We start from the raw sequence: 24,154 nt of genomic DNA on the forward strand, positions 1-24,154 counted from the left end.
AAGACGTCATCACGTTTCTAATGTGTTGCCAGGCACCGCTGTCGGTGGAACAGTTTTGAAGTACTCGATTGGTTCAACTGTTGCTACGTGTCTGGGTTTCTAAATTAAGGGGAGGAGCTTTTTTGTTGAGAGGAAGTTACGCCTATGCTAAAAGTCTGTGGTTGAAGTGGCTGAAGTTGTGACCAGAAAGAAATTTTTAATAATTTTGCGTCCAGGGCTATGTATTTCCAATTCCGTCCCTAATTTGGACCGTCCAATTGTCAACCTAACTTCGTTCATGGAGCAACCCCACTGCACGGGTATCAGATCTCGGTGCAGGCGCACGGTTTTCCTTCGAAACTCGGTGACCAGAAAGAAATAATCTACATGACCAATGCTGAATGACGTTGTCACGTTATGACTTTACTGAGTTGCGATCTACAGTCCCATGACCTTGTTCACTGACAAGTCGTCCTGATCAAAGATTTTTAAAAATAAAGTTAGATACTCGGCATTGCAGTATTTACTAGGCTATATTATTTATCATTTTGGTAACTTCTGTCCTTTCTTGTTAAATGGTTACTAGTTATCAATAGAAGTGGTTTTTGGCTATCCACCAAAAGTAGATTACAGAGTAGTGTAGCCATGATAGTCATCAGTTCACCGACTTGTTAACATTGTTAGTCGAAATTAATAGGTTAGTCTAATAACCAAGTTGGTTAAATTGGAATTACGTAGTTTTTAATAGGATACAATCCTGTAAATTACAATCGATTCTTCGAAAAGCATTAAAATATAGTACCTATATCAGTGTCGGCTAATGTTAATTATACATTAATTTCTAACTTATCAAGTAAACTATAGGCCAGCTGGTTATAAACATATTCGGCCTAGTCTGTAGGCTATCAGTTTGCCCGTGAAGCTAGACTGTAGCCAGGTCGTTCGATAGGAAACAAACCATAGTGGATCCATTAACTCTTTGAAGAGTAGATTTTCTGAAAATTAATTAATTAATTATTCAAAATTTTAAGTCCGAGTTCTAGAACCCCATTGCTTTCAATGATCAGCATTGTTACATCAGCATTAGAATGTTCAGTTAAGAACATCCTAGGTACGTATTTGTGATCTTCCACCTTAAGCCTTTGAAGCGTAGGTTTCTCGGAATGTTTTGTCAAAATTCTAAGTCAAGGTCATATAGAATTCCATTGCGTTCCGTTACTAGTAGTGATTATGTCATCAGCATTGGAACGTTCAATTAAAGACAATTATCACATTTGTGATCTTACACCTTACAGGGATAAAGCATGACCCTGGGCTCGGCTATTCCCACTGAAATCAAAATATCAATGTGAACAACATCAAAAGTTACTAATTATAGCAGGAATTTAGAATTAGCCTAGATTAAACACAAACAAATCAAGCACATGTAAATCTAGCTAATAAAATCGGAATTTTGGAATCCAGCAGTTTTGCAATGATTGTGAAGAGACTGAGAGCCAGGCTGTGTTGACTGAAAAGGAGGCGCTACTCAATTGAAGATAAAAAAAATGAAGTTCTCCATCTCCGGCATGTTTGTTAAGTAGCTGCTGCAGTTTACAACCGCCCAATGAGAAACTATACACACTTGCATCCCCTTAATTAAGTAATCTCTTCAAATAAACAACTGCGTAACAATCATTAATATTTTATGTTCGCATTATGTCTATGTAGGCATTACGAAAAAAATGGCGATAAAAAAGTCCCTTTGAGAGTCTCAGAAAATTGAACGCCTTCGATTAAAAGTGTGTAATAACCCAAATTAACTTTATTTGCTAAATCGACTGTTGCTTAACATGTTACTTCTCTATGGCCCATTTATTGTTAGCCAAATAAATTTAAAAAACTTCTTGTTTTGTGGGCAATCGGCAGTTAGACTACTGTTCAAGTGAGTAGGCTAGCTTTGATTTATTTGATTACTTCCCTTCTCTAGGCTATATGTTGTTTTGTCTTGCATGGGTTCGCTAGTCGTATGCTAAAATGCTTCTAAATATAGCTTACACACACACACCCCACACTCACAACAACAACACAATATACGCAATACAAATTTTAAAAATACTGTTTCAACAGAACATCCTCTGATAACTGGCTTTCGAATTGTTATAAAATACAAAACAAATGGAATTTCAAGTGATAGGTGGGAGGCCTATTATCATCATTATTAGTATTATTAACGAAGTTCAAATGTGGTTGCCAAAGAAATGATCTTGTAACATGAAAATATAAAATAGGTTGTAATTACCAATTAAATCAGAGAAAGGCACAGCAACTCTAGATTATGTTTAAATATAGAATCATAACAAATTAAAAAATTAAATAAGAACAGTTGTATCGATAATAATAATAATAATAATAATAATAATAATAATAATAATAATAGCCTAATACTAATAATAATAACAGTCACTAAGATTGCTATATGTAATTTTCCTGGTCAGTGAATTAGCCTATAACCTCCAACTCCATATTGCGTTGCCAGTAAAACGCTCCTCAACATAAACTTTATATAGCTTATATTATTTTAGGTATACACAGCCTAACTTTCACAGCGCAAAGGACAGGAGTGGAACCACTAAAGATTTTGTTATGGTTACCGTTTGCGTAATTAATTTTCCGATCGATGTTTTCGGTGTGTGCATTGTTCTTCGTTGAAAACCTATTAAAATGCAACCAAGATCGTATACGTTGGGAGTTTGATTTAATGGTCTGTTATTTATGTCTTTAAAAATCTACATGATATACAGGAAGTTTAGAGTGCAGGCGAACGAAACATGAAATACTGAGGTGCCTTAATTAAGTAGCCCACACGTAGCCTACGATTATTGTAGAACGTTGCCAATTTTTTTAAATAAAAAAAATTATAAAAATGCTCCTTTAGCGCCTGCATTTCTGATGTCGTGTTTTATAAATTCTGAAAATGATTTTATTTTTTTATGGTGCTCACTGTGGATTTATATTTACCAAAAAGAAAGAACGAAAGAATGAAAGAAAGAGAGAAGAGCGAGATGTAGACTATCAGTAACCTCACGATAGCAAAAATGAAGAAAATTTACATTATGTAGGCTAGCTATTTTAACATTTTTTAAAGCATACAACATACAATTTATTTGGCTGCGATATGGGTTTACGATACCGGTTTAGCAATGCGTATGGAAATCAAAGTTCACTTTATTGATATAATTTTTTTTATGACTGAGCTGTGTAGGGTCATATAATAGCTATAATTTGGACATGAATATATTGTAAGTGACTTGTATGAAACTACAAAAAGATTTACAACGACCGCCGCCCATTCTATATCCTCAAAATAAAAAAGTCTGTTTCGGTATTGAACCTGCTGGCAACAGGATTGATGAGTCATAGTGATTTTCATAATTCATTGTGAGCCGACGTTCAAGGGAAACCGCCTGTTCACGTTTTAATAGAACAAAATAGCCACAATATTTGTTTGAGTTGTCATGGAAAAAATCAACCAGATTCCAACAAGGCAGACAAATCATACTTCTCAGTGCCTTTAGCATAATAAACTTAAGTAGCTACGTATTAACGTAACGTAACTTAGAAGTTATTTTCATTAGTGATACGACGTTGATGCTTTTCTTCGCTACGGGTAGGCTGTTATAATAGACACAATAGGCCAGCCCATATCATTTAGTAGTATAGTAGTCTATTTTGATTTTTGGTCACTGAAAATACATGTAACCTAGCGCATACGTAGGCTATTTAGCTTGAAATTGTCGTCGTAAAAAAAACAGAATTGTGGCATATCCGACAGCCGCGTCAAATTCTCATGTACAGAATAGTGACGTTCGGAAATAGCCATTCATGCAAAACATTGTTTTTCCACAATGCACAACTTGATTAAATAAAGAATTTTAAATATCAAGAGAATTATGGATATGTATTGTTCAACAAGCCTAAGAAATTGCATAAAGGCAAGTGAGACTTCTTGAGGGTGTCAAACGGAAAATAGAATGTGTGGTTCGCATTGTTAATATCTTTGTAAAATCTAATGTTTTGTTCTTTCGGAATCAATCATGCTAACACGTAGCACATTATTTTCAGGTGTCATTGCGGTTTATTGCCTTCAGCATTGATACAGTAGGCTAAATACATTCTGAGACAGAATAGGAGCCAAAGACGGGTGATGTGGGGGTGGGGTTACGATTGATTGAGACATGCCTTGAATTCGTAAGTGGTACTTCTCCTGCTGCAAAATCTCGCCTAAATTAAGAAAAAAGTAGGCTTATGAATCTTATGAAATGGGTGTCATTAAGATCACATCTACAATTCAATTATATATATATATATATATATATATATATATATATATATATATATAAATGTAGCTTATTTCTTATTTAGCCCATATTCCCAATGTGATTACCACAGACTATACTGAAATACCGAAATATTTTGGTGGCGATTATGACGCAGAGCCGAAAATGATACATCAAATCAAACCAAAGGAAGGGTGGTGTGTGTCTATCTGTGTGTGTGTGTGAGAGAGAGAGAGAGAGAGCGAGAGAGAGAGAGAGAGAGAGAGAGAGAGAGAGAGAGAGAGAGAGAGGGACAAAAGAATTGTCTTGACGCTGGTGCGTCGGTGCTAGAGTAAAGATGCTAATCGGAATTGAATTTTGACCATTCACGTTGTCATGCCCACATTTTCAGGACAAACAATGGGGTGTACTGTAAATCCCACGAGCAAACAGAGACAAAGGGAAAGACACTTATTGCATAAACGTAGCCTACATTTTACAATAGAACTCTACACGTAGGCTGCATTTAGGTTAATCCGTTCTGTATGAATCCTTATGTAAGAAATGCGAAGATTTTATACGTCATAGCATGACTTTAACCTTCATAACTAGCAGTCCATTGTGCATCCGATCCAGGCAGGAAAGTAGGCTGCGGGACTCCATTTATGGTGGTGTGAGTGATTGGTCTCGGCGTGTCTGCAGTGCAGCAATGGTTACAGCCGTATATGGGCGCACAGTCGACCTGTTAAACGATTATTGGTTCGCTCGTATCTGGGCAACCGCCTTTACCCAGCGTTCGCGAGTAAAAAAACTGCAGAATGTGCAAAGCAGAATATGCACTGCAAAGAAGGAAGCCACACGCATTCGAAACAAAACACCTCCAGTATGCTTTTGTAAATGGCGTATTCAGCTAATTCAACATAGGCTAGTATACTCATAGTATAGCGTTTATTTAATTTTGAGCAAACCTGATTTAGGCTTTTAGCAGGCTTCGAGTGTATTAGTGTGCATCGCCAAAGGAAGTAGCTCAAACCTCAAAGTCAAGACTTGTCACCTACGGTGCTTGAATCACGGCGACTATATTCTGTAGCCTATATGCTTTTAGGTCTTTATGCTGAATTAAAAAATAAAACAGCAAATTATTAACGCATGCCGTCGTATAGCCTATTCAGTACAAGGCAACATCGGCAGCCTAAGAAATAGACTACACGTAAAAGAAGGGACCAGTCTGTCTTTTGTAGATATTTCATTTTTAAAAAACATCAGGCGATATGCTCTTTGTGCAAGAACGTGAAAACGTCGACACATTGCCGTTGAAAAACGAAACAGAAAAAAATAAAAAGAATATATATATATATATATATATATATATATATATATATATATATATAACATCTGCGCTGCATTTCACACTTACTTATCTAGGCTACATGCACTGCGCTTGGGTCTTAAGGCATTACAGAAATGGATAATCTCGTCGTTTTAATAATTACAGTCTTCCTCGCCTGCAATTAAAAGCCCGTCGGATTTCCTTTCATTAATGAGCCACATACAGCCTACCGCCTGTAGGCTTGGACGAGGGTCTAATGAAAAGAGCCAGCTGAATAAATGATTTTGCCTGCTTGTTGCAGTTTTAGTCTGTCTTCACAAACCAATAGGCCATAGGCTACGCACGAAGTAGAAGAAACGCGATTGTAAAATGTGGGGGAAAAATCATGCAATTTGACGGAATGGCTGCATTTCAGTCCCCTAATGTGATAATGTGGCCTAGTCTTTCACAGTAAAATGTCAGTGTTAATTCAACTCTTAACAATCAACATTGAGTTGAATTAAAACTGTTAGTGTTGAATTAACACTGGACATTTTACTATGTACAATCGCAATGTGATCCGTGGCCATAAAACAGCTAAGGTAGGCTACTTAAAATAAATGTCATTGTGTAGGTTAATTGAAGCATATATGATATGCTGTTTAATAAAACACGTCTTATTGGAAGTTAAGGTCAAAGCTTTGTCGAATCCCTGCAAAAAATAGCCTAATAATAAGACTAATAATAAGCTAATTTTTTAAAACCCAACGCATCCCAGGATGTCTCTTCGTTTGGTTGTGTTGGGGGTATTTTCAGCAATCACATTCAAATAAAGGGTAGCTCTTATTAATTAGCCATTGGCTTGCCAACATTTTAGGTAAAAGAACACAGTAACACGCGGGTAATGTTTGTTGCTTAGGCAGGCCTATAATTAGAATTACAGCATGCATGGGTGTCACAGGCATTTTAAACCGTAACCTACTGTTTTGCATTAATACGCAACTGACAATTTTATAGTCGCCTCACTTTATTCTTCCCCTGCTTTACAAGAGAGATGAGGCAGCCCGTTTATTGGCTCTTTCAGCATCGTTTAGCCAGGTGTCATCGGCTAACACGGACAGGTGTTAAATTAGGTCCGCTGTGCGTTGCTGGTTATCAATACGGTATTTTTACTACGGCCGCACAACAGTCTATGAACTCTGAAAGAGACAGCCATTTTCTTTCGTCCTCTTGCAGAAAACATATCGAAAGCAGCTTTTTTTCATAGGCTCAGCGAAATAGGAAATGGTCGATGCAGACAGAGGTTTGCGGTTGTTAGGTGTAGCCTAATGAAACGGGTTCGCTACCTGTTTCTGCATTGCAGTTTGAGCCGATATAATAGCAACTTTACTTAGGCTACTCTTACTAAAAGTCCGCCATGTTAGTGGAAAATTATATACATCAAAAGTGCGACATGTCTGCTTTTGCCGAGCCAACTGTTCTCTAATTAAAAGGATGTTCCCATTTACAACTGTACGATAGCCTATAATTTGAGGACAAATCTAATAGGCTCATAACGTATACAATATTATTGTTAAAGCTGTCTCTCATAATCAACAAATAACTAAATAAATACATGACACGTGGCAAAACAATTGCTGGAAAAGAATGAGAAATGACCATTTCCCTCGCTTTGACATGTTTTCATGCGTATAAAATAGGCTATATAGGCTATATTTTCAAATGAAGTCAAATATTCTGTTGCGTCTTATAGCTGTTTTATACGAGTAATTCCTCATCCAGTTAACTCATGGCATGGAAATTAAGATGAAGACTTAAAGTAATAATGAATTCTAAATTATCGAACTTCTTTTGAATCAAGGATAGCTAATCTGTGCTGGCGTCAAAGCTTCACTTCAGTCAAATATATCTTAATGATTAGACAAATGATACGACATGTTAATAGAGGTTAGGTCAGAATAGTGTTCACTGTGCGAACTGTGTTCTTGGCTAGAAATAAGTATTGTACCTTAATGAACCTGTGTTTAGCAGTTGTCTATGACCATGAAATGCACTTTTTGTGCGTCGCTTTGGATAAAAGCGTCTGCCAAATAAATGTAATGTAATGTAATGTAATGTTAATAGCACACAATTAAATCACACAGGCGCTGTCATGATTAAACAACTTAAGGCGCAAAATCAGTTGTGGAATGGACTGAAACAGACCCCGATATGCTATGATAGCACCTAAATTCGTCTATAGTGACACTAACATGATTGATGTTACTGTTCTCGTTTGTGTTAGTGTTAATCAGTTTAACCTTCAGGGTCCAAGTTGAACTATGCGGTTGTTCTCTGCACTTGGAACGGTACTTCTCTCCAGGGTTTTCGACATACTTGTTCCTGGTTATGGTTATACACTTTGTTGTACGTCGCTCTGGATAAGAGCGTCTGCCAAATGCCTGTAATGTAATGTAATGTAATGTAATGTAATGTAATGTAATGATGTAGCCCAAGTGCGATAGGCCTTCAGATCCGCTGCCTGTGAGCTGTTTTCCACTGTCGGCTAATTCTTGTGATTAGGAGTGTAACATAGCCTTGTTTAACCCTCTCCATATTCGATATGTTTTTTTGTTTTGTTTTTTTGTTCCCATATTTGCAGTGCTGACACAGCCACTACAAGAATCATTTAAATGCTATGACATGATTTGGAATAACGTTTTAGTCTCTTTCATTCGTGTGGTCTAAATAGGAAGTATTGTTTTGCAAGTGCAGTTGTCAACATATCCTGTGTGCATCATAGATCTGTATGTTTGATTCAGATCTATAGGCATATATCGACTCCAAACGAACAAATACCCAGTTTATACCGCAGGTATGTAGGCCCAGAAGACTGTCTACACAGCTAAATAAGATTCATTAATAAAACATGGATGTTTTAGTCCAAAATACGCTATTTAAAAGCTGAAATGTATTATTTAGAAATAAAAATAATTGAATCCGAACAAGAAAAACAAAGTGTCATTGCTCTGAGCAGGTTAATTCACACACGAGCGATGCACCCTATTTATCTAGCCTAATTACAATAAATAATTTATTGAAACTACTAAGAATGTTTGTCAGTGTTGCTAAATTTATGATACCTATGTGTGCCTGCTTTTTAAAGCTGAAAGCAGCATACAGCCCAGTGTCCTGTAGACAAACAGGCCTTAACTTCAGGAATGATGAGGATTTTAAATATTAACGTAATTTATTAAGAAATGCTTCCGAACAGCTGACTAATTCTAAAATCGGCGAATGCTTTGTAGCTACTTTAAACTGAATGGGGAGGAAAGTGGACACATGCAAGAGGAACATTTCCCCGTTATCACGCGCGGGCTTTAGATATGTAATAGCCTACTTGAATTACACGATCTTAAGATATACACACAGATATAAATGTAAATAAATAAATAAATAAAAACATTTGGATTTGGGAGTATTAAACCTTAGGTTAACATGTTGATTAGTGGGCAGGCTGCGTGACCCTCCCTGTGAACTTTTTAAGCCACTGACTCTATCCATAAATAATAGGAAGTGAATTAGTTCTGCAGCTGTTTATAATCTTGTGCCCGTGTTGAATGTGAAAGTTAGTCATGCGGTTTCGACAAGATTGAGTGAGGCAGGAACACGAATCATCTGCTTGCGCTAGAGAGGGGGAAGGGCGGCAGTTAATGTGCAATGTTGACTGCTTCTTTGTGACACGTACTGTAGTGCTCATCGTCACGGGTCACAAAATCATAACACCCATTTGCTTTTGTCGCTTATCTTTTATTATTGCAAAAAGAACCATCCAGTTAACAAAACAGCAAAGTGCTAATTTCTCCCATTTCAAAAGAGTTACATTGCTTTTTTTTTTTTTTTTTTTTGAACAGCCAAATGCTGAAAGGGGAAATAAACAAAAACAAACAAACAACAAAAAAAAAAAAAACAAAAAAAAAAAAAACAATGCTCAAACATGGATCAGGGAAAGTTCTGATTTTTGCAGATCCGAAGCCAGACGACACTCAGACGGGTTCCATTTCCAGGCCCATTTCCATAGGGGAACCATATCTAGTTCCAGGGTTCTTTGTTGGCCAAAAAAAAAAAAAAACCCCACCATAGAGGGTTCCATAAAGAAGTAAAAAGGGTTCCACAATGGAGACGAGCCAAAGAACCCTGTCTTCTGAGAGTGAAGAGTACAGACTCTACAGTGCTGCCATGTGTGTACTGGATGCGTGAAAGGCATATAACAGTTCTATAACTCTGAAATGTATATTGAAAAAAGTTAATGAAAATTTCGCAACGTGAAATGTTGCTTTAAAAAATGTTAACGTGAACAGAATTTTAAAAAATACTGAAGTCCTCTTATATCATGAACGCCGTGTCACTTTTCAAGGATTTAGAAAAATCGATCAACTGACCACACTGTACACTCTGAGCTCTGCCAGCGACCGGACCGAAACAGAAACGTCTCGGTCTTAACTTTTCTGAACGTGACAGTTCTCGCCTCAAACGTTTAACTTCAATGCTGAAACAAATATTGTGGAAAGACTAAACATTAAAAGTGCCTTATATTTGAAAGTTAAAGGCAACCTGCAGAGCTCCGATCGAACACCCCGTGTTACATTCAAGCAGTTTTAATAAAGAGCTTAAAGGAAAGTCACCCCCCCCCCCGCTTCAGCAGGACACCTCAAATTAGCTATTGTTCTCAATTAAATAGGTTAGTTCACAGATTGCATTACCCTAAAAATATTAAGCAACCTACATATCCCTTTATATAATTTTTTCCTCTAAAATAAAAATATCTGCTGAATAACCAGGTATAGCTTTGCCATCACTCCTATAGTAGTTAGAATGTGTAGTTTTCTGTCAAAGCAAAACTGAGGAACTGTCTCTCCCAAGTGTAAAATTACATTAGTAGACTCACCCAGGAACTGACCAGTGCAAGTCCCTCAATCATCCTACGTTGTAAAGATGGACTGTCACCAAAAACTATCACCCCAAGAGACCCGCCCCCCTCCCACTCCCCACAGAATAGTGCAGGTACACTTTGACGCCTAGATCCTTCATTTCTGGGGTTTACACATTTGACCAAGCTCACGGATTTATATCTGTGATCTTTTCTAAATGGAAAAAAAAAATCCCAAAAGGCTTTTTCAAAACACTTTGCCCAAACAAAACAATGGCATCCAGTGGTGCGTCTGTACATCGCAGCTGTACTTCTTTGTCTGTCGCACAAACAGACAGGCACCCTCAGAATACATGTATTGTAATCTTGCCTTCCCCTTCACTAAATATGAAATGATACAAAAGATACAATACAATATGCATAATCTACACTGCATCTGATTTGACTGACTTCTTGACATTAATTTAAAAGTAATAAAGATTGTTAAAGCCAAATGGAAATCATATAAAATTCCAATAATACCAAAGTACATAAAAAGTATATACACCAGTAAGTGCTGTTTAGTCTGAGCCATAATACAACCAAACCTCACTCCAAGCGTCATGGCAACCAATTAGAAACAACAGACACCATTAAGCATTAGAAAAATGTAAGCCTAACAGGTTGCCTATTATAGTTCAGTATAGTCTTCTACACAACAATACCCAATCTCATACAATTACAGTGTGTTGCATGAAGTAAGGATTTCATTTGAATTCATTTCTTACACTGGTGGATGCAAAACGAAAACTGCGTGGACCAGTCCTTAGAATCTATGACCTTGTAGTCAAAGAGCTCAAGTGTAAAGCTTTTGTTCCAAGGCTACATCCCTCACACCCTTTTGCGATGAACTGGATTTTTTCTTTTGTACAAATTCACAAAAGTCAGTAGTATTCTGTTCCCCTGAAATAAGCTTAAATGGTGACGTATTCCTTGAATGTCACAGTGAGGCAGTTGGCCGTAACGTCTGTGATGATAATGTTCCCCAGAAAAGGCTTAAAACCAGGAGGGGGTTCCTCCGTTTGTTCAGATGTAGCCGGCGGCTCCTTCTCCTGTTCCGCCGGACCTGCGGCCTCCGTCTGCGAGTTCATCCTATCCCTGGGCTTCACGCAGCTGAGGTCAATGGGCTCTTCTGGATTCGAGTCCAGAAAATCGTAATGGTGCCCGTCGCTGAGGTGGCCGTTTGGACTGAGGGCTACGGGGTTGCTCTGGGGCGTGGAGGGCACGGTGCTGGGGGTGCTGATGCTCCTGGAGCTCAGGAACTTCTTGCAGCCACTCCGGTCCTCCTCGGGTGCAGAGAGGTGACGCTTGAGGGCGGGGGCCCCGTTCCGGGCCAACTTCTCCCCCCTCTGGTCCAGCCTGGACAGGACGCCCGTCTCAGTGGGCCAAGGGGTCAGGTTGGGTTTGGTGGTCAGCTGCAGGGGCTGATCGTCGGACAGCTCCTCCAGACACGCTTCTTCTCTTTGGCTCTGTTCGGCCACACTCTTTGCCCCCGGAGAGTTTCCCGCCCTCTCCTCAGACAACTGACCGTTATTTGGTCCTGAGGCGCGAACGTGCAGGTCATCCGCACCAGTGTCCATAGGTTCACTCTCCAGGGCCTGTCTTCTGACAAACTTGTTTCCGTCCAGTAGTGTCTCCGCGCTGCCGTCTCCCGACAGGTCCACCTGCTGTGATTTCTCAATCCTCTCGGGGTCCCCGTCCTTGATCTTTGCGGCCTGCATTCCGTTCTCCATGTACTTGCTCATGACGATCACAATCCGTCCGTTTTTGTTTTTGTTTTTCACGATTTTCATCTTGCTGCCAACCCCGTTGGGCAGGACGGCTTCCTTGGCATTTGGGCTGAGGGCTGGCTCGCTGGCACCGAGGTGGGTTGGCAGCTTCTTCAACCCGATCGGGAGATCTTTCACTTTCCTCAAGCAGCCCGAGTCTTTGTCACGGACCCACTTCTGTTGCAGGGCTGAGGCCAGGTTCCACCCCTGATTGGTGGGCTCCAGACCCTTGGCCCTCTGGTACTGTATGTCATACATCTTGGGGTCTGGCTGGTAGTGGTGATGCTTTTTGCTGTTCAGTTGATAGTAGTATTTTTTCTTCCCGTTTGCCTGCTGCTCCGCCTGGCACTCCTTGTAGTTAGGCTGATACTGGTGGTGTTTCTTGCTGTTCAGCTGGTACTGCTGCATCTGAGGTCGGTGCAACTGGACCGGACCGGACTTCGGATTTTGACCGTCCTCGTTCAGCGACGCCTCCTGAAACCCGGAAAAGATGCTGGATCTCCGCGCGAAAGAGGGAACCTGAAATCACCAGAATGAAAAGCACCCGTTAAAGCCTGGGAATACACTGTTACACCTTTAAAGCACCATGCCGGAACTGGCACACTTTGGCTACAACGTCGCCGCGGCTAAAGTTGTTTAAGGGCTGAGAACTCGACGCCAAACCTGAAGTAGGGTATCTGGTTTCTACCGTTCGTCACAGCGTAACCTCGCATGGATCAGATGAACAGTTGTGCTCCCACCCACGACACAGTAGCCCCTCATTTCCTCTCGTGTTAAATATGGTTGCCGTGGCGCCAAAGTGTGGTTGCCATTGTCTCTTCCACTTCACTACTGCTGCCACTTCTTATGGCTCTACAGGAAACAGATTGCCTGAAACAGCTGCAAGCACATTCGTTTGCTGAATGGTCCGTTTTACTGTACATTGGTCGTTGGCAGCCCTTATGATAAGCACAGTTCATGACACCAGACTCCAAACACAATTCCAGAGTGCTAAATGTCGTAGCTAGCCATAAATCAAACAGAAAATTGTAGGTGATCTCAAGAGCAATTATTGCGGTTTCTCAACACCCAACACACAGTAAGATACGCGCATTACAGCTGTCATATGATTTCAACATGTGCGTTTCGAAGGTAATCGCAGCCAATTTGTATTTTTATATTGGCTATTTTCCAGGACAAATCACAGATGAAATCATAACAGTTATAAAAAACAAGAGAAGAATGAGATGTGTCAAATTTAATGGGCAAACATATGAAAATGAACCTGTAAAATAAATGAACTCTTAACAATGCTATTTAAGTGTCTTCACGTTTTCCTCCTCTTTGTCTCTCATCATCAGGCTCTGCTGAGTCCGGAGTCTAGGGAGTCCTCGGCTGGTCTAGGCAGCGGGACACGAACAAATCTATCGCTTGTCAGTGAGGGCCTCCGTTATATACACCACTCCCAGGCTCATCGCAGTCCACGGTTTCTGTTACCCCACCACCATCCTCCTCCAGGCCATTACACTGCCATCATCACAGAGGCACCGGAGTTCCTGTGCGCATGACCTTAGCCAACAGGAATGCGAGTGGCCGTGTCATGCCTCATCATTGATTTTATACCACGTGTGCGCGCCTCACAGACACCTAATCACACCCTCCAAGTATCCCTGAGAGGAACGAGCACTGCACTCCGCTTGGAAAGGGCGCTCTGTTCGACTCGATGAAGAGCACATCGGATGCGGGCGGGATCATTAGACCAAATGAAAACATCAGGGTTGATGCTCGTCTCCCTTCTGCGACAACAAATTCAACATTAAAAAAAAGCCCCAGATATTTCTGTTTCATGCAACACTCACAAATGCCTGTTAGGTTTTTGGTCCTCATTTCACATTTATGAACTCCAGCCAGCAGGTAAAAATAACCAAATGATTAATATTGTTTGGGCCAATTCACAAAATGGTATGCAACTCTCTTCTTCTGCAAGTGAATACAGAGCAAGGAGCCCATTTCTGCAGAGAAAAGTGTTGCTTTAAAATTTTCACAAAATATCGGGGCAAAGAACCAAAATGTCCCAAGTGCAGTAAAGGCCAGGAAAGCACATCCTGTAAATTCTGAGGCAAACAGTTACCACGGTAATGTGACAACTGTAAATTATGTTGTTGCTGAATAAAATACAAACTAAAATAATGGAAGAGCAATGACCTACCTGGAGTAAGAGGTGTTTGGGTTTGGGGCCCCGTTTGCGATACCCCAACAACTGCTCCTGTCTCTCCCTGAAAATAACAGGAAATAAAAACATATTCAACAATAACATAACAACGACTGAGACCTTCAGGATCACAGAATATATTACACCATCTGCACTTTGCATCAAGTGTTCTGCTTCTGCCAAATGTTCTTGTGAGGACAAGCACTTACAGCAGCAATACCACCGTATGCTTGGTTCTGACTATGATCAGCACTCATATCGAGTCAATTCTTTGTAACCACCACTCATTCAGGATCAAAACATGTTCAGAATTTGATTTCTCATGAATATTCATATTGTGTAACGTATCTATTGTGGATAAAAGTTAGTATCTTGGACCTGGACTCCTGCCTCCTGGTCTCGTGATTAAATTGTGGTCCTAGTCCAAGGCTCATTCAAGAAAAATGTATTTGGATCTGGTCAGTTTAACAAAAGTTCTGAGCTATCGTTCATACACACAGTTATATACATTGATGCACTAAGCACAAAGGAACATCAGTTTCAGTCACAGTAATTGTTGATTACGTCTTACTTCTAAAGCGTTCAATAGCCCTGTAATAATGAATTAATCTCACTGTTATAAACCCTACAGTCCAAAGACCACATAAAAATTATTTACTGTTGAAAAAATGCAAACCTCCATATGTCTGTGGCTAATAAAATCAATATATTCTACAATTTACTCTTAATTTTCTTGAAACTAAGTAGCAAGAATTAAAATGCTCTGAACACACAAACCTCAAGGATTAAGAATTCATAAAGTAGCCTATAACTTCTTGCATAATTTAAATGTTTCAGGATTATTCGCTGAAACATTTACATAACGATAGTTGTATTGTGCAACATAAAGTACTATTACATAATGAACGTTACAGCAGGTTCCATCAACACTACTTTTCATCTCAACAGAAAATTAAAGAAGATTTATGTGCCACAACACAGAACCAGCCACACAACTCATTATGCAGTAAATTCAATACACAGATCACAAGGGTCAAATTTAATTATAGCTCGGGAAACAGTCATTCCTGGCATCCTACAACCTGCTTCCTGACACGTTTTCGCTCTGCCTTAGCTCAATCCTAATCCCAGAGACAGCTAGCGAGATTTCCAGGGTCATACTTAACACACCAATCTGATTCGCCGGAGAACCCATGCCATTAGCCAAAATTTTAAAAAAGTCTCCTTTTGTAAAGGGAGGGAACTGCAAATGCACATAAAGGGGGGGGGGGGGGGGGGGGGGGGGGGGGGGGGGGCGGTCTGCGATCACCACTAATGAACGGAATGGCATTATTTTGGCACAGTGGGACGGAGGAGGAAAGCCTTTTGGGGACAGGGAGCCACAGCAAACGTCCCGCTCCGCACGGAACCAGCAACACCACGTGTTGGTCCACACCGTGAGACCGACAAGGCACAGCCCTCGCGACCAGAAGACCAGGGAAGCAGCACGTGTACGCACAGACCCCCCACCCTTTCACTGCAGCGGTTAGTACACTCCCACGGAAATTACAATATCGTGACGCCCTTCTACGAGCAGCCGGGGAGTCACTTAATGTCAATTTGAATATTGATTCCGAAGCAGATTTCTTTCAACCCCCTTGCACCTCTGTCGCTACGGTTTCGCATGCTGCTACGAACAGGAAATCATCAAGAGGGCCGGCTGACAGCTTTAAAAAAAAAAAAAAAAAAAGGAAAAAGAAAAAATAAAACTGGCGCCAAATTCAGTGCACTGTATCGGGGGGGAAGGTAAATATAAAGCCCAAAATGGCTCAGAGAATTAAACCAGTTGTGTAGGCACATTTAGCCGATCGTCCGTTAGCTATTGTGAGAGTGGTGCCTGTATTATATTAAAAATCCATATTCATAATACTATATAAAATCTGTACAACACTTTATATCGTAATAATTTTCGTGATGGCATGTGTAATGCAGTCTCATATAGCATCCATCACCGACTAAGTTACACTAGGCTATCGTTTTTGTCAATGTTTCTGCAATGTTAACCATGAAAAGAGTTGTTCTCTGAACATTCAAATGATTGCTTGAATGTGTCATAAATACATAATGTTACCTTTATGTGATATTATTGCCAACTCCATCTATAGTATAACCTTTAATAAACACTGAAGTGGCCTTCGTGCTTTTAAAGCTCATCTTAAGACGCCTTGGAAGTACAAACAGCAGCAGGGCCTATTTATTCGGTGCACGCTTGCTCCACATCTGTCTCTCACTCTCTCTCACGTTCACTCTCACACACTCACACACACACAGAAAATGTGGTATGGACATTACTGCGTGTTGCCTTGAACCTGCAGATAAGGTCAATGCGTCAAATCGAGACTAACTCACCTGTTTTGGAAAGCCACAAGAAGTCTTGGGTCCAGGATGTTTTCTTCTGGTTCCCACGTGTTGTATCTATGGGGGGGGGGGGGGGGGGGGTGGTTGATAAAATCAGTAGGCTAGTCGAACTAGCATTTTAGTGTACTCCAGATTTATTTTTTAATAACTGGAAAAGCAAAACAAAAAAGGCTGCATGTTTCATAGCAATGCAAACGATCCTAACGTAAATACCCTCAGCAAGCCATTCTCTCTCAACCACACCAGATTTTTGTCTTATCGGCATATAGTTTGCCAACTGGAAAACATGGTGGCAGATATGGACACCTTTCGTTTGTTTTTAAATTTTTACCAATTTAATATTCACATTAAATGCTGTTGCGTAAACACAGTTACAGCTATTCATACTGACTGATAATAATGTGATTAGGCTACTGATATACGCGGAATATACTCTAATGTTATTACGGTAGGGGCAAATATAGGCCTATGGAGATCCGTATTGATACACTTATTCTAAAATATACTTCTGAAACATTAGTGGCACACAATGCAAAGTATCGATAGTCATTGTAGGAAATGTTACCGAGCAATAGTAAGATTTAATATTGCATTTGAACGGGATGCATTAAAACGCACGCTAATATAATGGCAGTGGTTGATTTCCACACTCGGTATTAAAAAAAACAAAAAACAAACACAAAATATATACTAAGGTATCTAAACCACTCAAATTTAGCTTGACAATGAATGCCACTATGAGGGTCGACAGCTAAGTTACGCTGTCAAAAAAGCGAAAAAAGCGACAGGAGGTGGATTCTCCCTTCCCTCGCATAAATTAGTGACGGTATCCGTAGCTACATCGATCCACACACACACACACACACACACACACACACTCGCGCGCGCGCGCAGACACACGCGTTTAATATTTAGCCTATATAAAAAATCTTCATAGAAGCGTCAGCCTGGACAAGCTGTACGGGAAAACCATGAACGTTTCTTAATTCCGATGCTTGACATTGTACATAAAGTTTGACATTTAGGCCTAATACCGACTTACTTAGGAGACCACCCCCTCCACTTCACCAGATATTGTATTCGACCCTGCAGAAAGAAAGAAAAACAGTGAAAACAAGTGTTCATGACTCTCGACAATATGCAAGAACCCTCACGGCTGGCTAGCTTGTTAGCGACCTAAAGGAAAACATCACCCGCATCAACCGCGGTTTTGACTGTGCACACAGCTAGCTAGCAATCTTATCTATCGTTGCCACCGACTTGAAGGGTTTGACCGTGCTGAGTTCTAGCAGGCTACCTCGCTAACATTAGCTACCTTTCTGATCCGCTTCTTTTCGATGCTCTCCACCGCAAAGACGTGTTCTCCCGCGGCGGGCAGCTCCATTCTCGCTGCGGTGTTGGGGATTCACTACACTGTGGCTGTGGAGGTTGTCACTTGGTGCGCCCGGCTGGTAATTTTCCTTTCGTACGAAGCAAACTGCGTTTCCCTCCAGTCTGTTCTCTTTCTCGCCCTCACTGGTTACTCGTTGGCCATTGGCAGCGGTAAGCTATGCACTCCAGGAGAGGCTTGCAGAAAACAGTTCATGCAAATAGTTATGGCGGTGACGTCAGAAAGAGGAGGTGGTTAGGGGATAGGACAGGGTTTATTCCACAGCTTTAGGATGCAGCGCTGGATTTAACTGCAAGAGGGAGCTCTGAAAATCAGAATATTTTCCTTTAAAATAGTACGCTGTATGATACATGTATTCATTATTTAAGGCAGACTTTCTAACCCACTGAAGTTTAAAATAGGCTGCTAATAAAGATGAACATTTTTTCGCCTGGATTGGAAGCATTGGACAGCCTAGGTGTTGCTGGGAATAATGTCATTTCAAATAGTTTTTATTCATATTTATTGCATATTTATTTGTTTAAATTCCATTAAAAATGAATATGGCAGATAATGGACAGATAGGGAACTCTCTAGGTTTGAATGGCTATTATTTAGCAACAAGGACAAAATATAATCATTAAAAATGCAATCTACACAATTTGAATGTATAATTTTGTATATAGTTGATTAGCCCACAAATTAGTACACAACAGACCTGAATGTCTCTGAAATATTTTAAGTTGATGCGATGAATTTTTGGAAATCATGGTCACGTATGGGTCGTTTGTTAATTAAAAACATTAAGAAAACACAGAACAAGGTAACTTCTGCCACAACATATACAGGTAGCATGCCCATTCAATAACAGGTCACGTTTAACAGGCTACTCAAAAGATTAGCCCGCATAAAGTAGATTAATTTTGTTTCACACTAGAATTTTAACACCATAGGATTTAGATTATATTTAGAAGCTATCGTATCTAACCCAGACGACTAGTGCCGACAATTAGCGCACATGAGACAGCGGTTGACGAACCAATGGCAAAGCGCATTAATGGCCCCCAGCGTATTTCATATAGTCCGAGATTCATGGAAAGGAAGTAGCCCAATTACGTAGCCTATATGATACTCATTCTCAATAGGCGAGCTGTAGCCGGTTCTTGCGTTTAGCCTATTATTTTGAGCTGATAACCGCGGAATTTAGCTTCTCATTAATTTAGGGATTTCTGGTACTGGCATTTAGAAGGGTGATTAGTCTATATTATTGCAAAATGATTGGTTAACGCCGCTATAGCCCATGAAAATAGAACCAGGAATGATATCTTCACCGTGGCTGCTGAACTTGGGATTTCAATACAGTCAATTTCTACACTTTTAATAGGCATGGTCATGCAATTTCGCCGTTCTTGAACTGCCATAGGCGAGTGATAATTTTGTGAAATTTCAAAGCAAACCAGTTGCCTGTTTTTATCTACTTGGGTCACATCAATAAGCTTTTCGGTCGGTGGCATTTCACCCAGATTTTTTAAATATCATCTGAATCTTTTGGCGAACGACTTTGGCATGATGGCAGCTGAAAGCCGCAGACATTATTCGGTGGTTTCGTTGCTATTCGAGCATGTAGCCTATAGCTACAGAACTTTTATGAACTGTCACCTTTATGATGTAATCAGACTGTTTAAAACGTTGTAGGCAACACAGGAACGCATGCACGCCCACATACACGCACACACAAGAGTGTCTTCTGGCTGAAATGTCAATTTGTTGAGAGATGCAGCTGGTTCACTCAATTAGTGTTGTAATTACTTTGATAACGAGGCGCCATTTCTCATTTAAATTGTGTTTTTTTTTCTTCTTCCCGTTTTCATATCGGCTTAGTCCCTCTTTAACGTCGACGCACACAGAAACACGAATTGGCTGCGAAATTTCGCCTAGCTACGTCGGCTACACGAATGGCTTGGCGTGCTTTACTAAAATACAGCACCGCAAGGGTTAAACTTGAACACAGTTCATACAGGCGGCAATCTCCAGCCTATTGCAAGCAGGCACGACTCTCTTTCCATATAAGGTCATAAACGCAAAACAGCAATGAAATATCAAACAAGATATTTAATTAGCACATTCCCGTTTGTGCTTATAAAGAACACGATCGGGTTTAGTACTTGGGTTCCTTTAAGACACGAAGACTGCTGCAGTATTTGTGGTTTTCCATTATACAGCCAACAGCCAGGCTATAGCGGGAAGAGATCCGTCAAACTGTCGCAGTGCAACATAGACCTTTAAGTTTTTTCCTCCACCAAAAGCGTCATCGCATTGAATACACAGGCTGTATTACAAAATGCAATAGCCTGCTGTTGTTTTGGTCAGTTAAGAGCTAACCAAATCAGTAGAGCTAAGCTAAGAAGCACATTTATTAAACAAGGATGCGCACAATACGGACGAAATATAGGCTACGCTATTGTTTTACATTTGTTTTGTAATAGCAAATTTACAATCGATTTATTCGATACCATGTGAACTAACAAACTGAGTAAAATGCTTCCCTTGGACTAGATTTGAATCTCCACAACTGCGCAAATATGTACTGTGCACGTGCTCAGGTGCAAAAGGTAGTGCGCTGCACGTGCGTTTATTATCTGGGTAGGTGACTTAAACTCCCGTGAACTTGAAAAGGTAATAAAACACCCAGACCGGTTTACCACTTTGACGACAGATAACTGCAGTATAGGCTACACTGCAGTTGTAACCTATTGCCACTGTGACTTTTTATATATCGTCCAGCTCATTTTCATTGTCCGCTACAGACCTAAGCCGTTTTAAAGTAGCCTATTATATCGCACCTCTTAAACATCAAACCCCTGCTATCAATAGATAAATAAGAATAGCCAAGCACGCTGAAGGGGCCATTGTCACCATGATAACGCTGCGGCTGTGGAGAATAGTTTTATTTTTGGGGAACGTGAAATAATTACCTGTCTCTGCTCACCCTCGTAACGGCGTCCCTGGGGGGTGGGGGAGGGGATGACAGACCCTGCGCTTTCCCTGACTCTTCACAACCGCACCTATAGGAGGCTATAGGCTAGTATATATATATATTAATTTTACATCTTAAGCGGGAGTTTTACTACCACCACCAGTTTGTAGCCTATATATTGATTGTAACGACAACGTTCATGATAACAATAAAATGCAAGTTAAAATACAGTAAAATATGTTTTCTAGTCTATGTGAAATTGTAGCTTGAACATTATAATGCAGTTAACACGAGGTTCCGGTTCAGATAAAATAATTTAACATGTTTTATTCTGTACAGTAACATCAAAAAGACCAGTCATGTGTACGCTAAGCCCTTACATTCTAGACAGGCCTATTTGTATGAAATTTCAGCAGAGAGGTCGGTCAAAGAGGCAATTCCTACATCTCGGTAAACCATCGATTAGCTACTTAGTAAGCTTTGAACAATTGGGTCCAAGTAATTAATTGGATCCAACTGCCTCGATCTCATGAAAAAGTGAATTACTTTCACATTTGTAGCAAGAACAAACAGCCCACTGTTTATATTAGCTGTGACTGCTTTGCTAGCCTTTTTGCTCTCTGCTGTCACAATACGATTGCCGTGGGGACCGCTCACCCCAACGATTCCGTCAAGTGACTGGCGGAGAGCACTGTTTGGGTTTTCCTGGCTGTGAACTCCACCTGTTCCATTGATGGTGTTTTTTTTAAACTTACCGACAGTGTGTAGCTATAACCGTGTCCACAATTACACGGATTCGTACAGGAATATAACTGAAATTACTGAACAATTGTTTTTTTTTCTTAGAAAACTGACAGGAATCTGATGTTTGTCTGACGTCTAGAGAATCGAGGAAGAAAATTTGTGAACATTTTACTTGCATTAATGTACCTTGCCTTGGACAATAATACTAATATGGGTTATATTGAGCTGCATCGCATAAAATTTATTAAAATGTCATTTTTTATTTCGTTGAAAGAATTTAACACGATCACGAGGTAGTAGCCTATATGACTGAAACGAGGAAATAAAGGAAAACTCACAAAGACAACATTTTGTGGGAAAATTCATGAAAAAGGTGTTACAATGTCCCCGTATATAGCCTACGTAAGATTATTTTCTGAAACCATTTACAAAAGTGTGTTTTTAAAAGGTTGGTGATATTTAGAAGACTGTGGTTATAGGCCCCCACTTTTGGATTAGACTACAGATACGCCCTCACAAGGTCAAACGGTCATGTACTGACTACAGCAGTTGTTCCCACAAAGTTTATCCCACAAAAATTGTTACAACCAAAACAATGTTTTCTAACTATCCTGTTCTTACCCGCTTTTCCTTACAGTAGCCACATGCGAGAAGAATCTTCTTTCTTCCATGTCCATATAAAACTGTAAGTTGATTTAAATAAACTTGTTGAACTGTACTGAATTGAATGCTATTAAAACAGTGTACAATGCTTTACTCCGCCTGACCTTCATGGCATGGACACCCCAAACACACTGGCACACGTCAAATTGGGTCATTTGTGGAGGTCCACTAACACTGCATAAATGATATATAGGCAATGAACATGACTGGATTTACATTAAAATCTAAACCAACTCAGGCTATTAATTGACTTCTAACCAGCTTCCTCCTCAAAACAGATAAGTAGCCTACTATTTTGAAGTCTTCTATTTTTGTGTTTTGAATATTCTTAATGGAAGTTTCTTTCATGCCAATTTTCATCGACCGGAAATGAATAGCTTGAGTCAAATAATCAATGGAAAGCGTATTATATTGTCCCCTTACACGGCATCCGAAGCAACCGTAGGCATTCCATCAAAGTGGTCCAGAAACGTAACCAATGGCGCTGTATGTAGGCGAGTCGGCACGTCAGGTAGTTTGTGCGCATTTCTTATTCTTCAATTTTATTCCGCATTATGCTGCACAATGACACTTTGTCAATGGCTATTGTTGACAGCATTATTAATTAAATAATTTATTTGCTTCTTTGTAAGGCACCCAGAAAACCCCATAACGATAACCTAACCCTGTTACATTGTGCCATGTGTCTGAACATAAGGACTGGAATCTAATCGGAAATATAATATTCAGAGGAAGATCCCAGATCGTTCATCGTTGTAATGAAAAGTCGGCGAAACGCTGTGAATTCTAGATTTGGTTGAAAAGTGAAAGTTGTATTACTGTCTGGGACGTAGCCAGGCTATATCCAGGTAAAACCTGAGCTATATTGCCGTTATCCAAGTCCGTTTCTGTCAAAACGTCTCTCAACCTAGACTTCCACCCCCTAGACGTATAGACTCCGTCTTTTGCAATGTGGGATGAGTGAAAAATCGGAAAGCACACAAACAGCGAAATTAGTGTACTCATCTAAACCTTGATTTCTTGAATAGACCGGTCCATTGGTTACGACTGGAATAGGCTACATTATGTTGCTGCGAACCGTTACCAAGAGAATGCCAAAACCTCCACAACAGCCACTCAACAGTACCTCAGTTTAATTGGCTGAATGGCCGAATACCAGTCACTCCAGGAGGAGGAATGTTTTTTCTTAGTGATGTGACCGAATGATGTTCTTGACGATGCAGTGGGAAATTATCTCCGTTTATTTTTCTCCCATGTGCCAGGACGCACAGTCACACTTTGTTTCTTTGTTGTACAGGCACACTAGTCTGTACACCAAAGAAACAACAGTGCAAATCTTGATGAAGCTACATGCCAAGTTTATTCGCTTAAAGTTGCATCTCAACAGGCCTAGCTGTTTTATCTATGGCTGAATTTTGGCTGTGGTGTCCAGATGTGCAAATGGTAATAAACTAAAGCTCGCTGGTGTGTTTTTAGAAATAGTGTTTAAAAAATAACTACCGAACCAAAT

General features: G+C 40.1%; 1 protein-coding gene across 1 annotated transcript; it reads right to left on the bottom strand.

Moving 5' to 3' along the window:
* Window positions 1-9,367: 9,367 nt before the first annotated feature.
* On the bottom strand, window positions 9,368-18,516 carry LOC118221511 (E3 SUMO-protein ligase CBX4-like). The gene is made up of 5 exons (XM_035406636.1): window positions 18,207-18,516; window positions 17,934-17,977; window positions 16,883-16,948; window positions 14,492-14,558; window positions 9,368-12,822 (listed from the first exon to the last, which is right to left on the bottom strand). Exons 1-5 carry the CDS (start codon window positions 18,273-18,275, stop codon window positions 11,449-11,451), a joined length of 1,620 nt encoding a protein of 539 aa, XP_035262527.1. The 5' UTR covers window positions 18,276-18,516; the 3' UTR covers window positions 9,368-11,448.
* Between the last annotated feature and the right edge of the window lie 5,638 nt (window positions 18,517-24,154).

Source organism: Anguilla anguilla, chromosome 2 (genome assembly GCF_013347855.1).
Source record: "Anguilla anguilla isolate fAngAng1 chromosome 2, fAngAng1.pri, whole genome shotgun sequence".
Classification (NCBI taxonomy): Eukaryota; Metazoa; Chordata; class Actinopteri; order Anguilliformes; family Anguillidae; genus Anguilla; species Anguilla anguilla.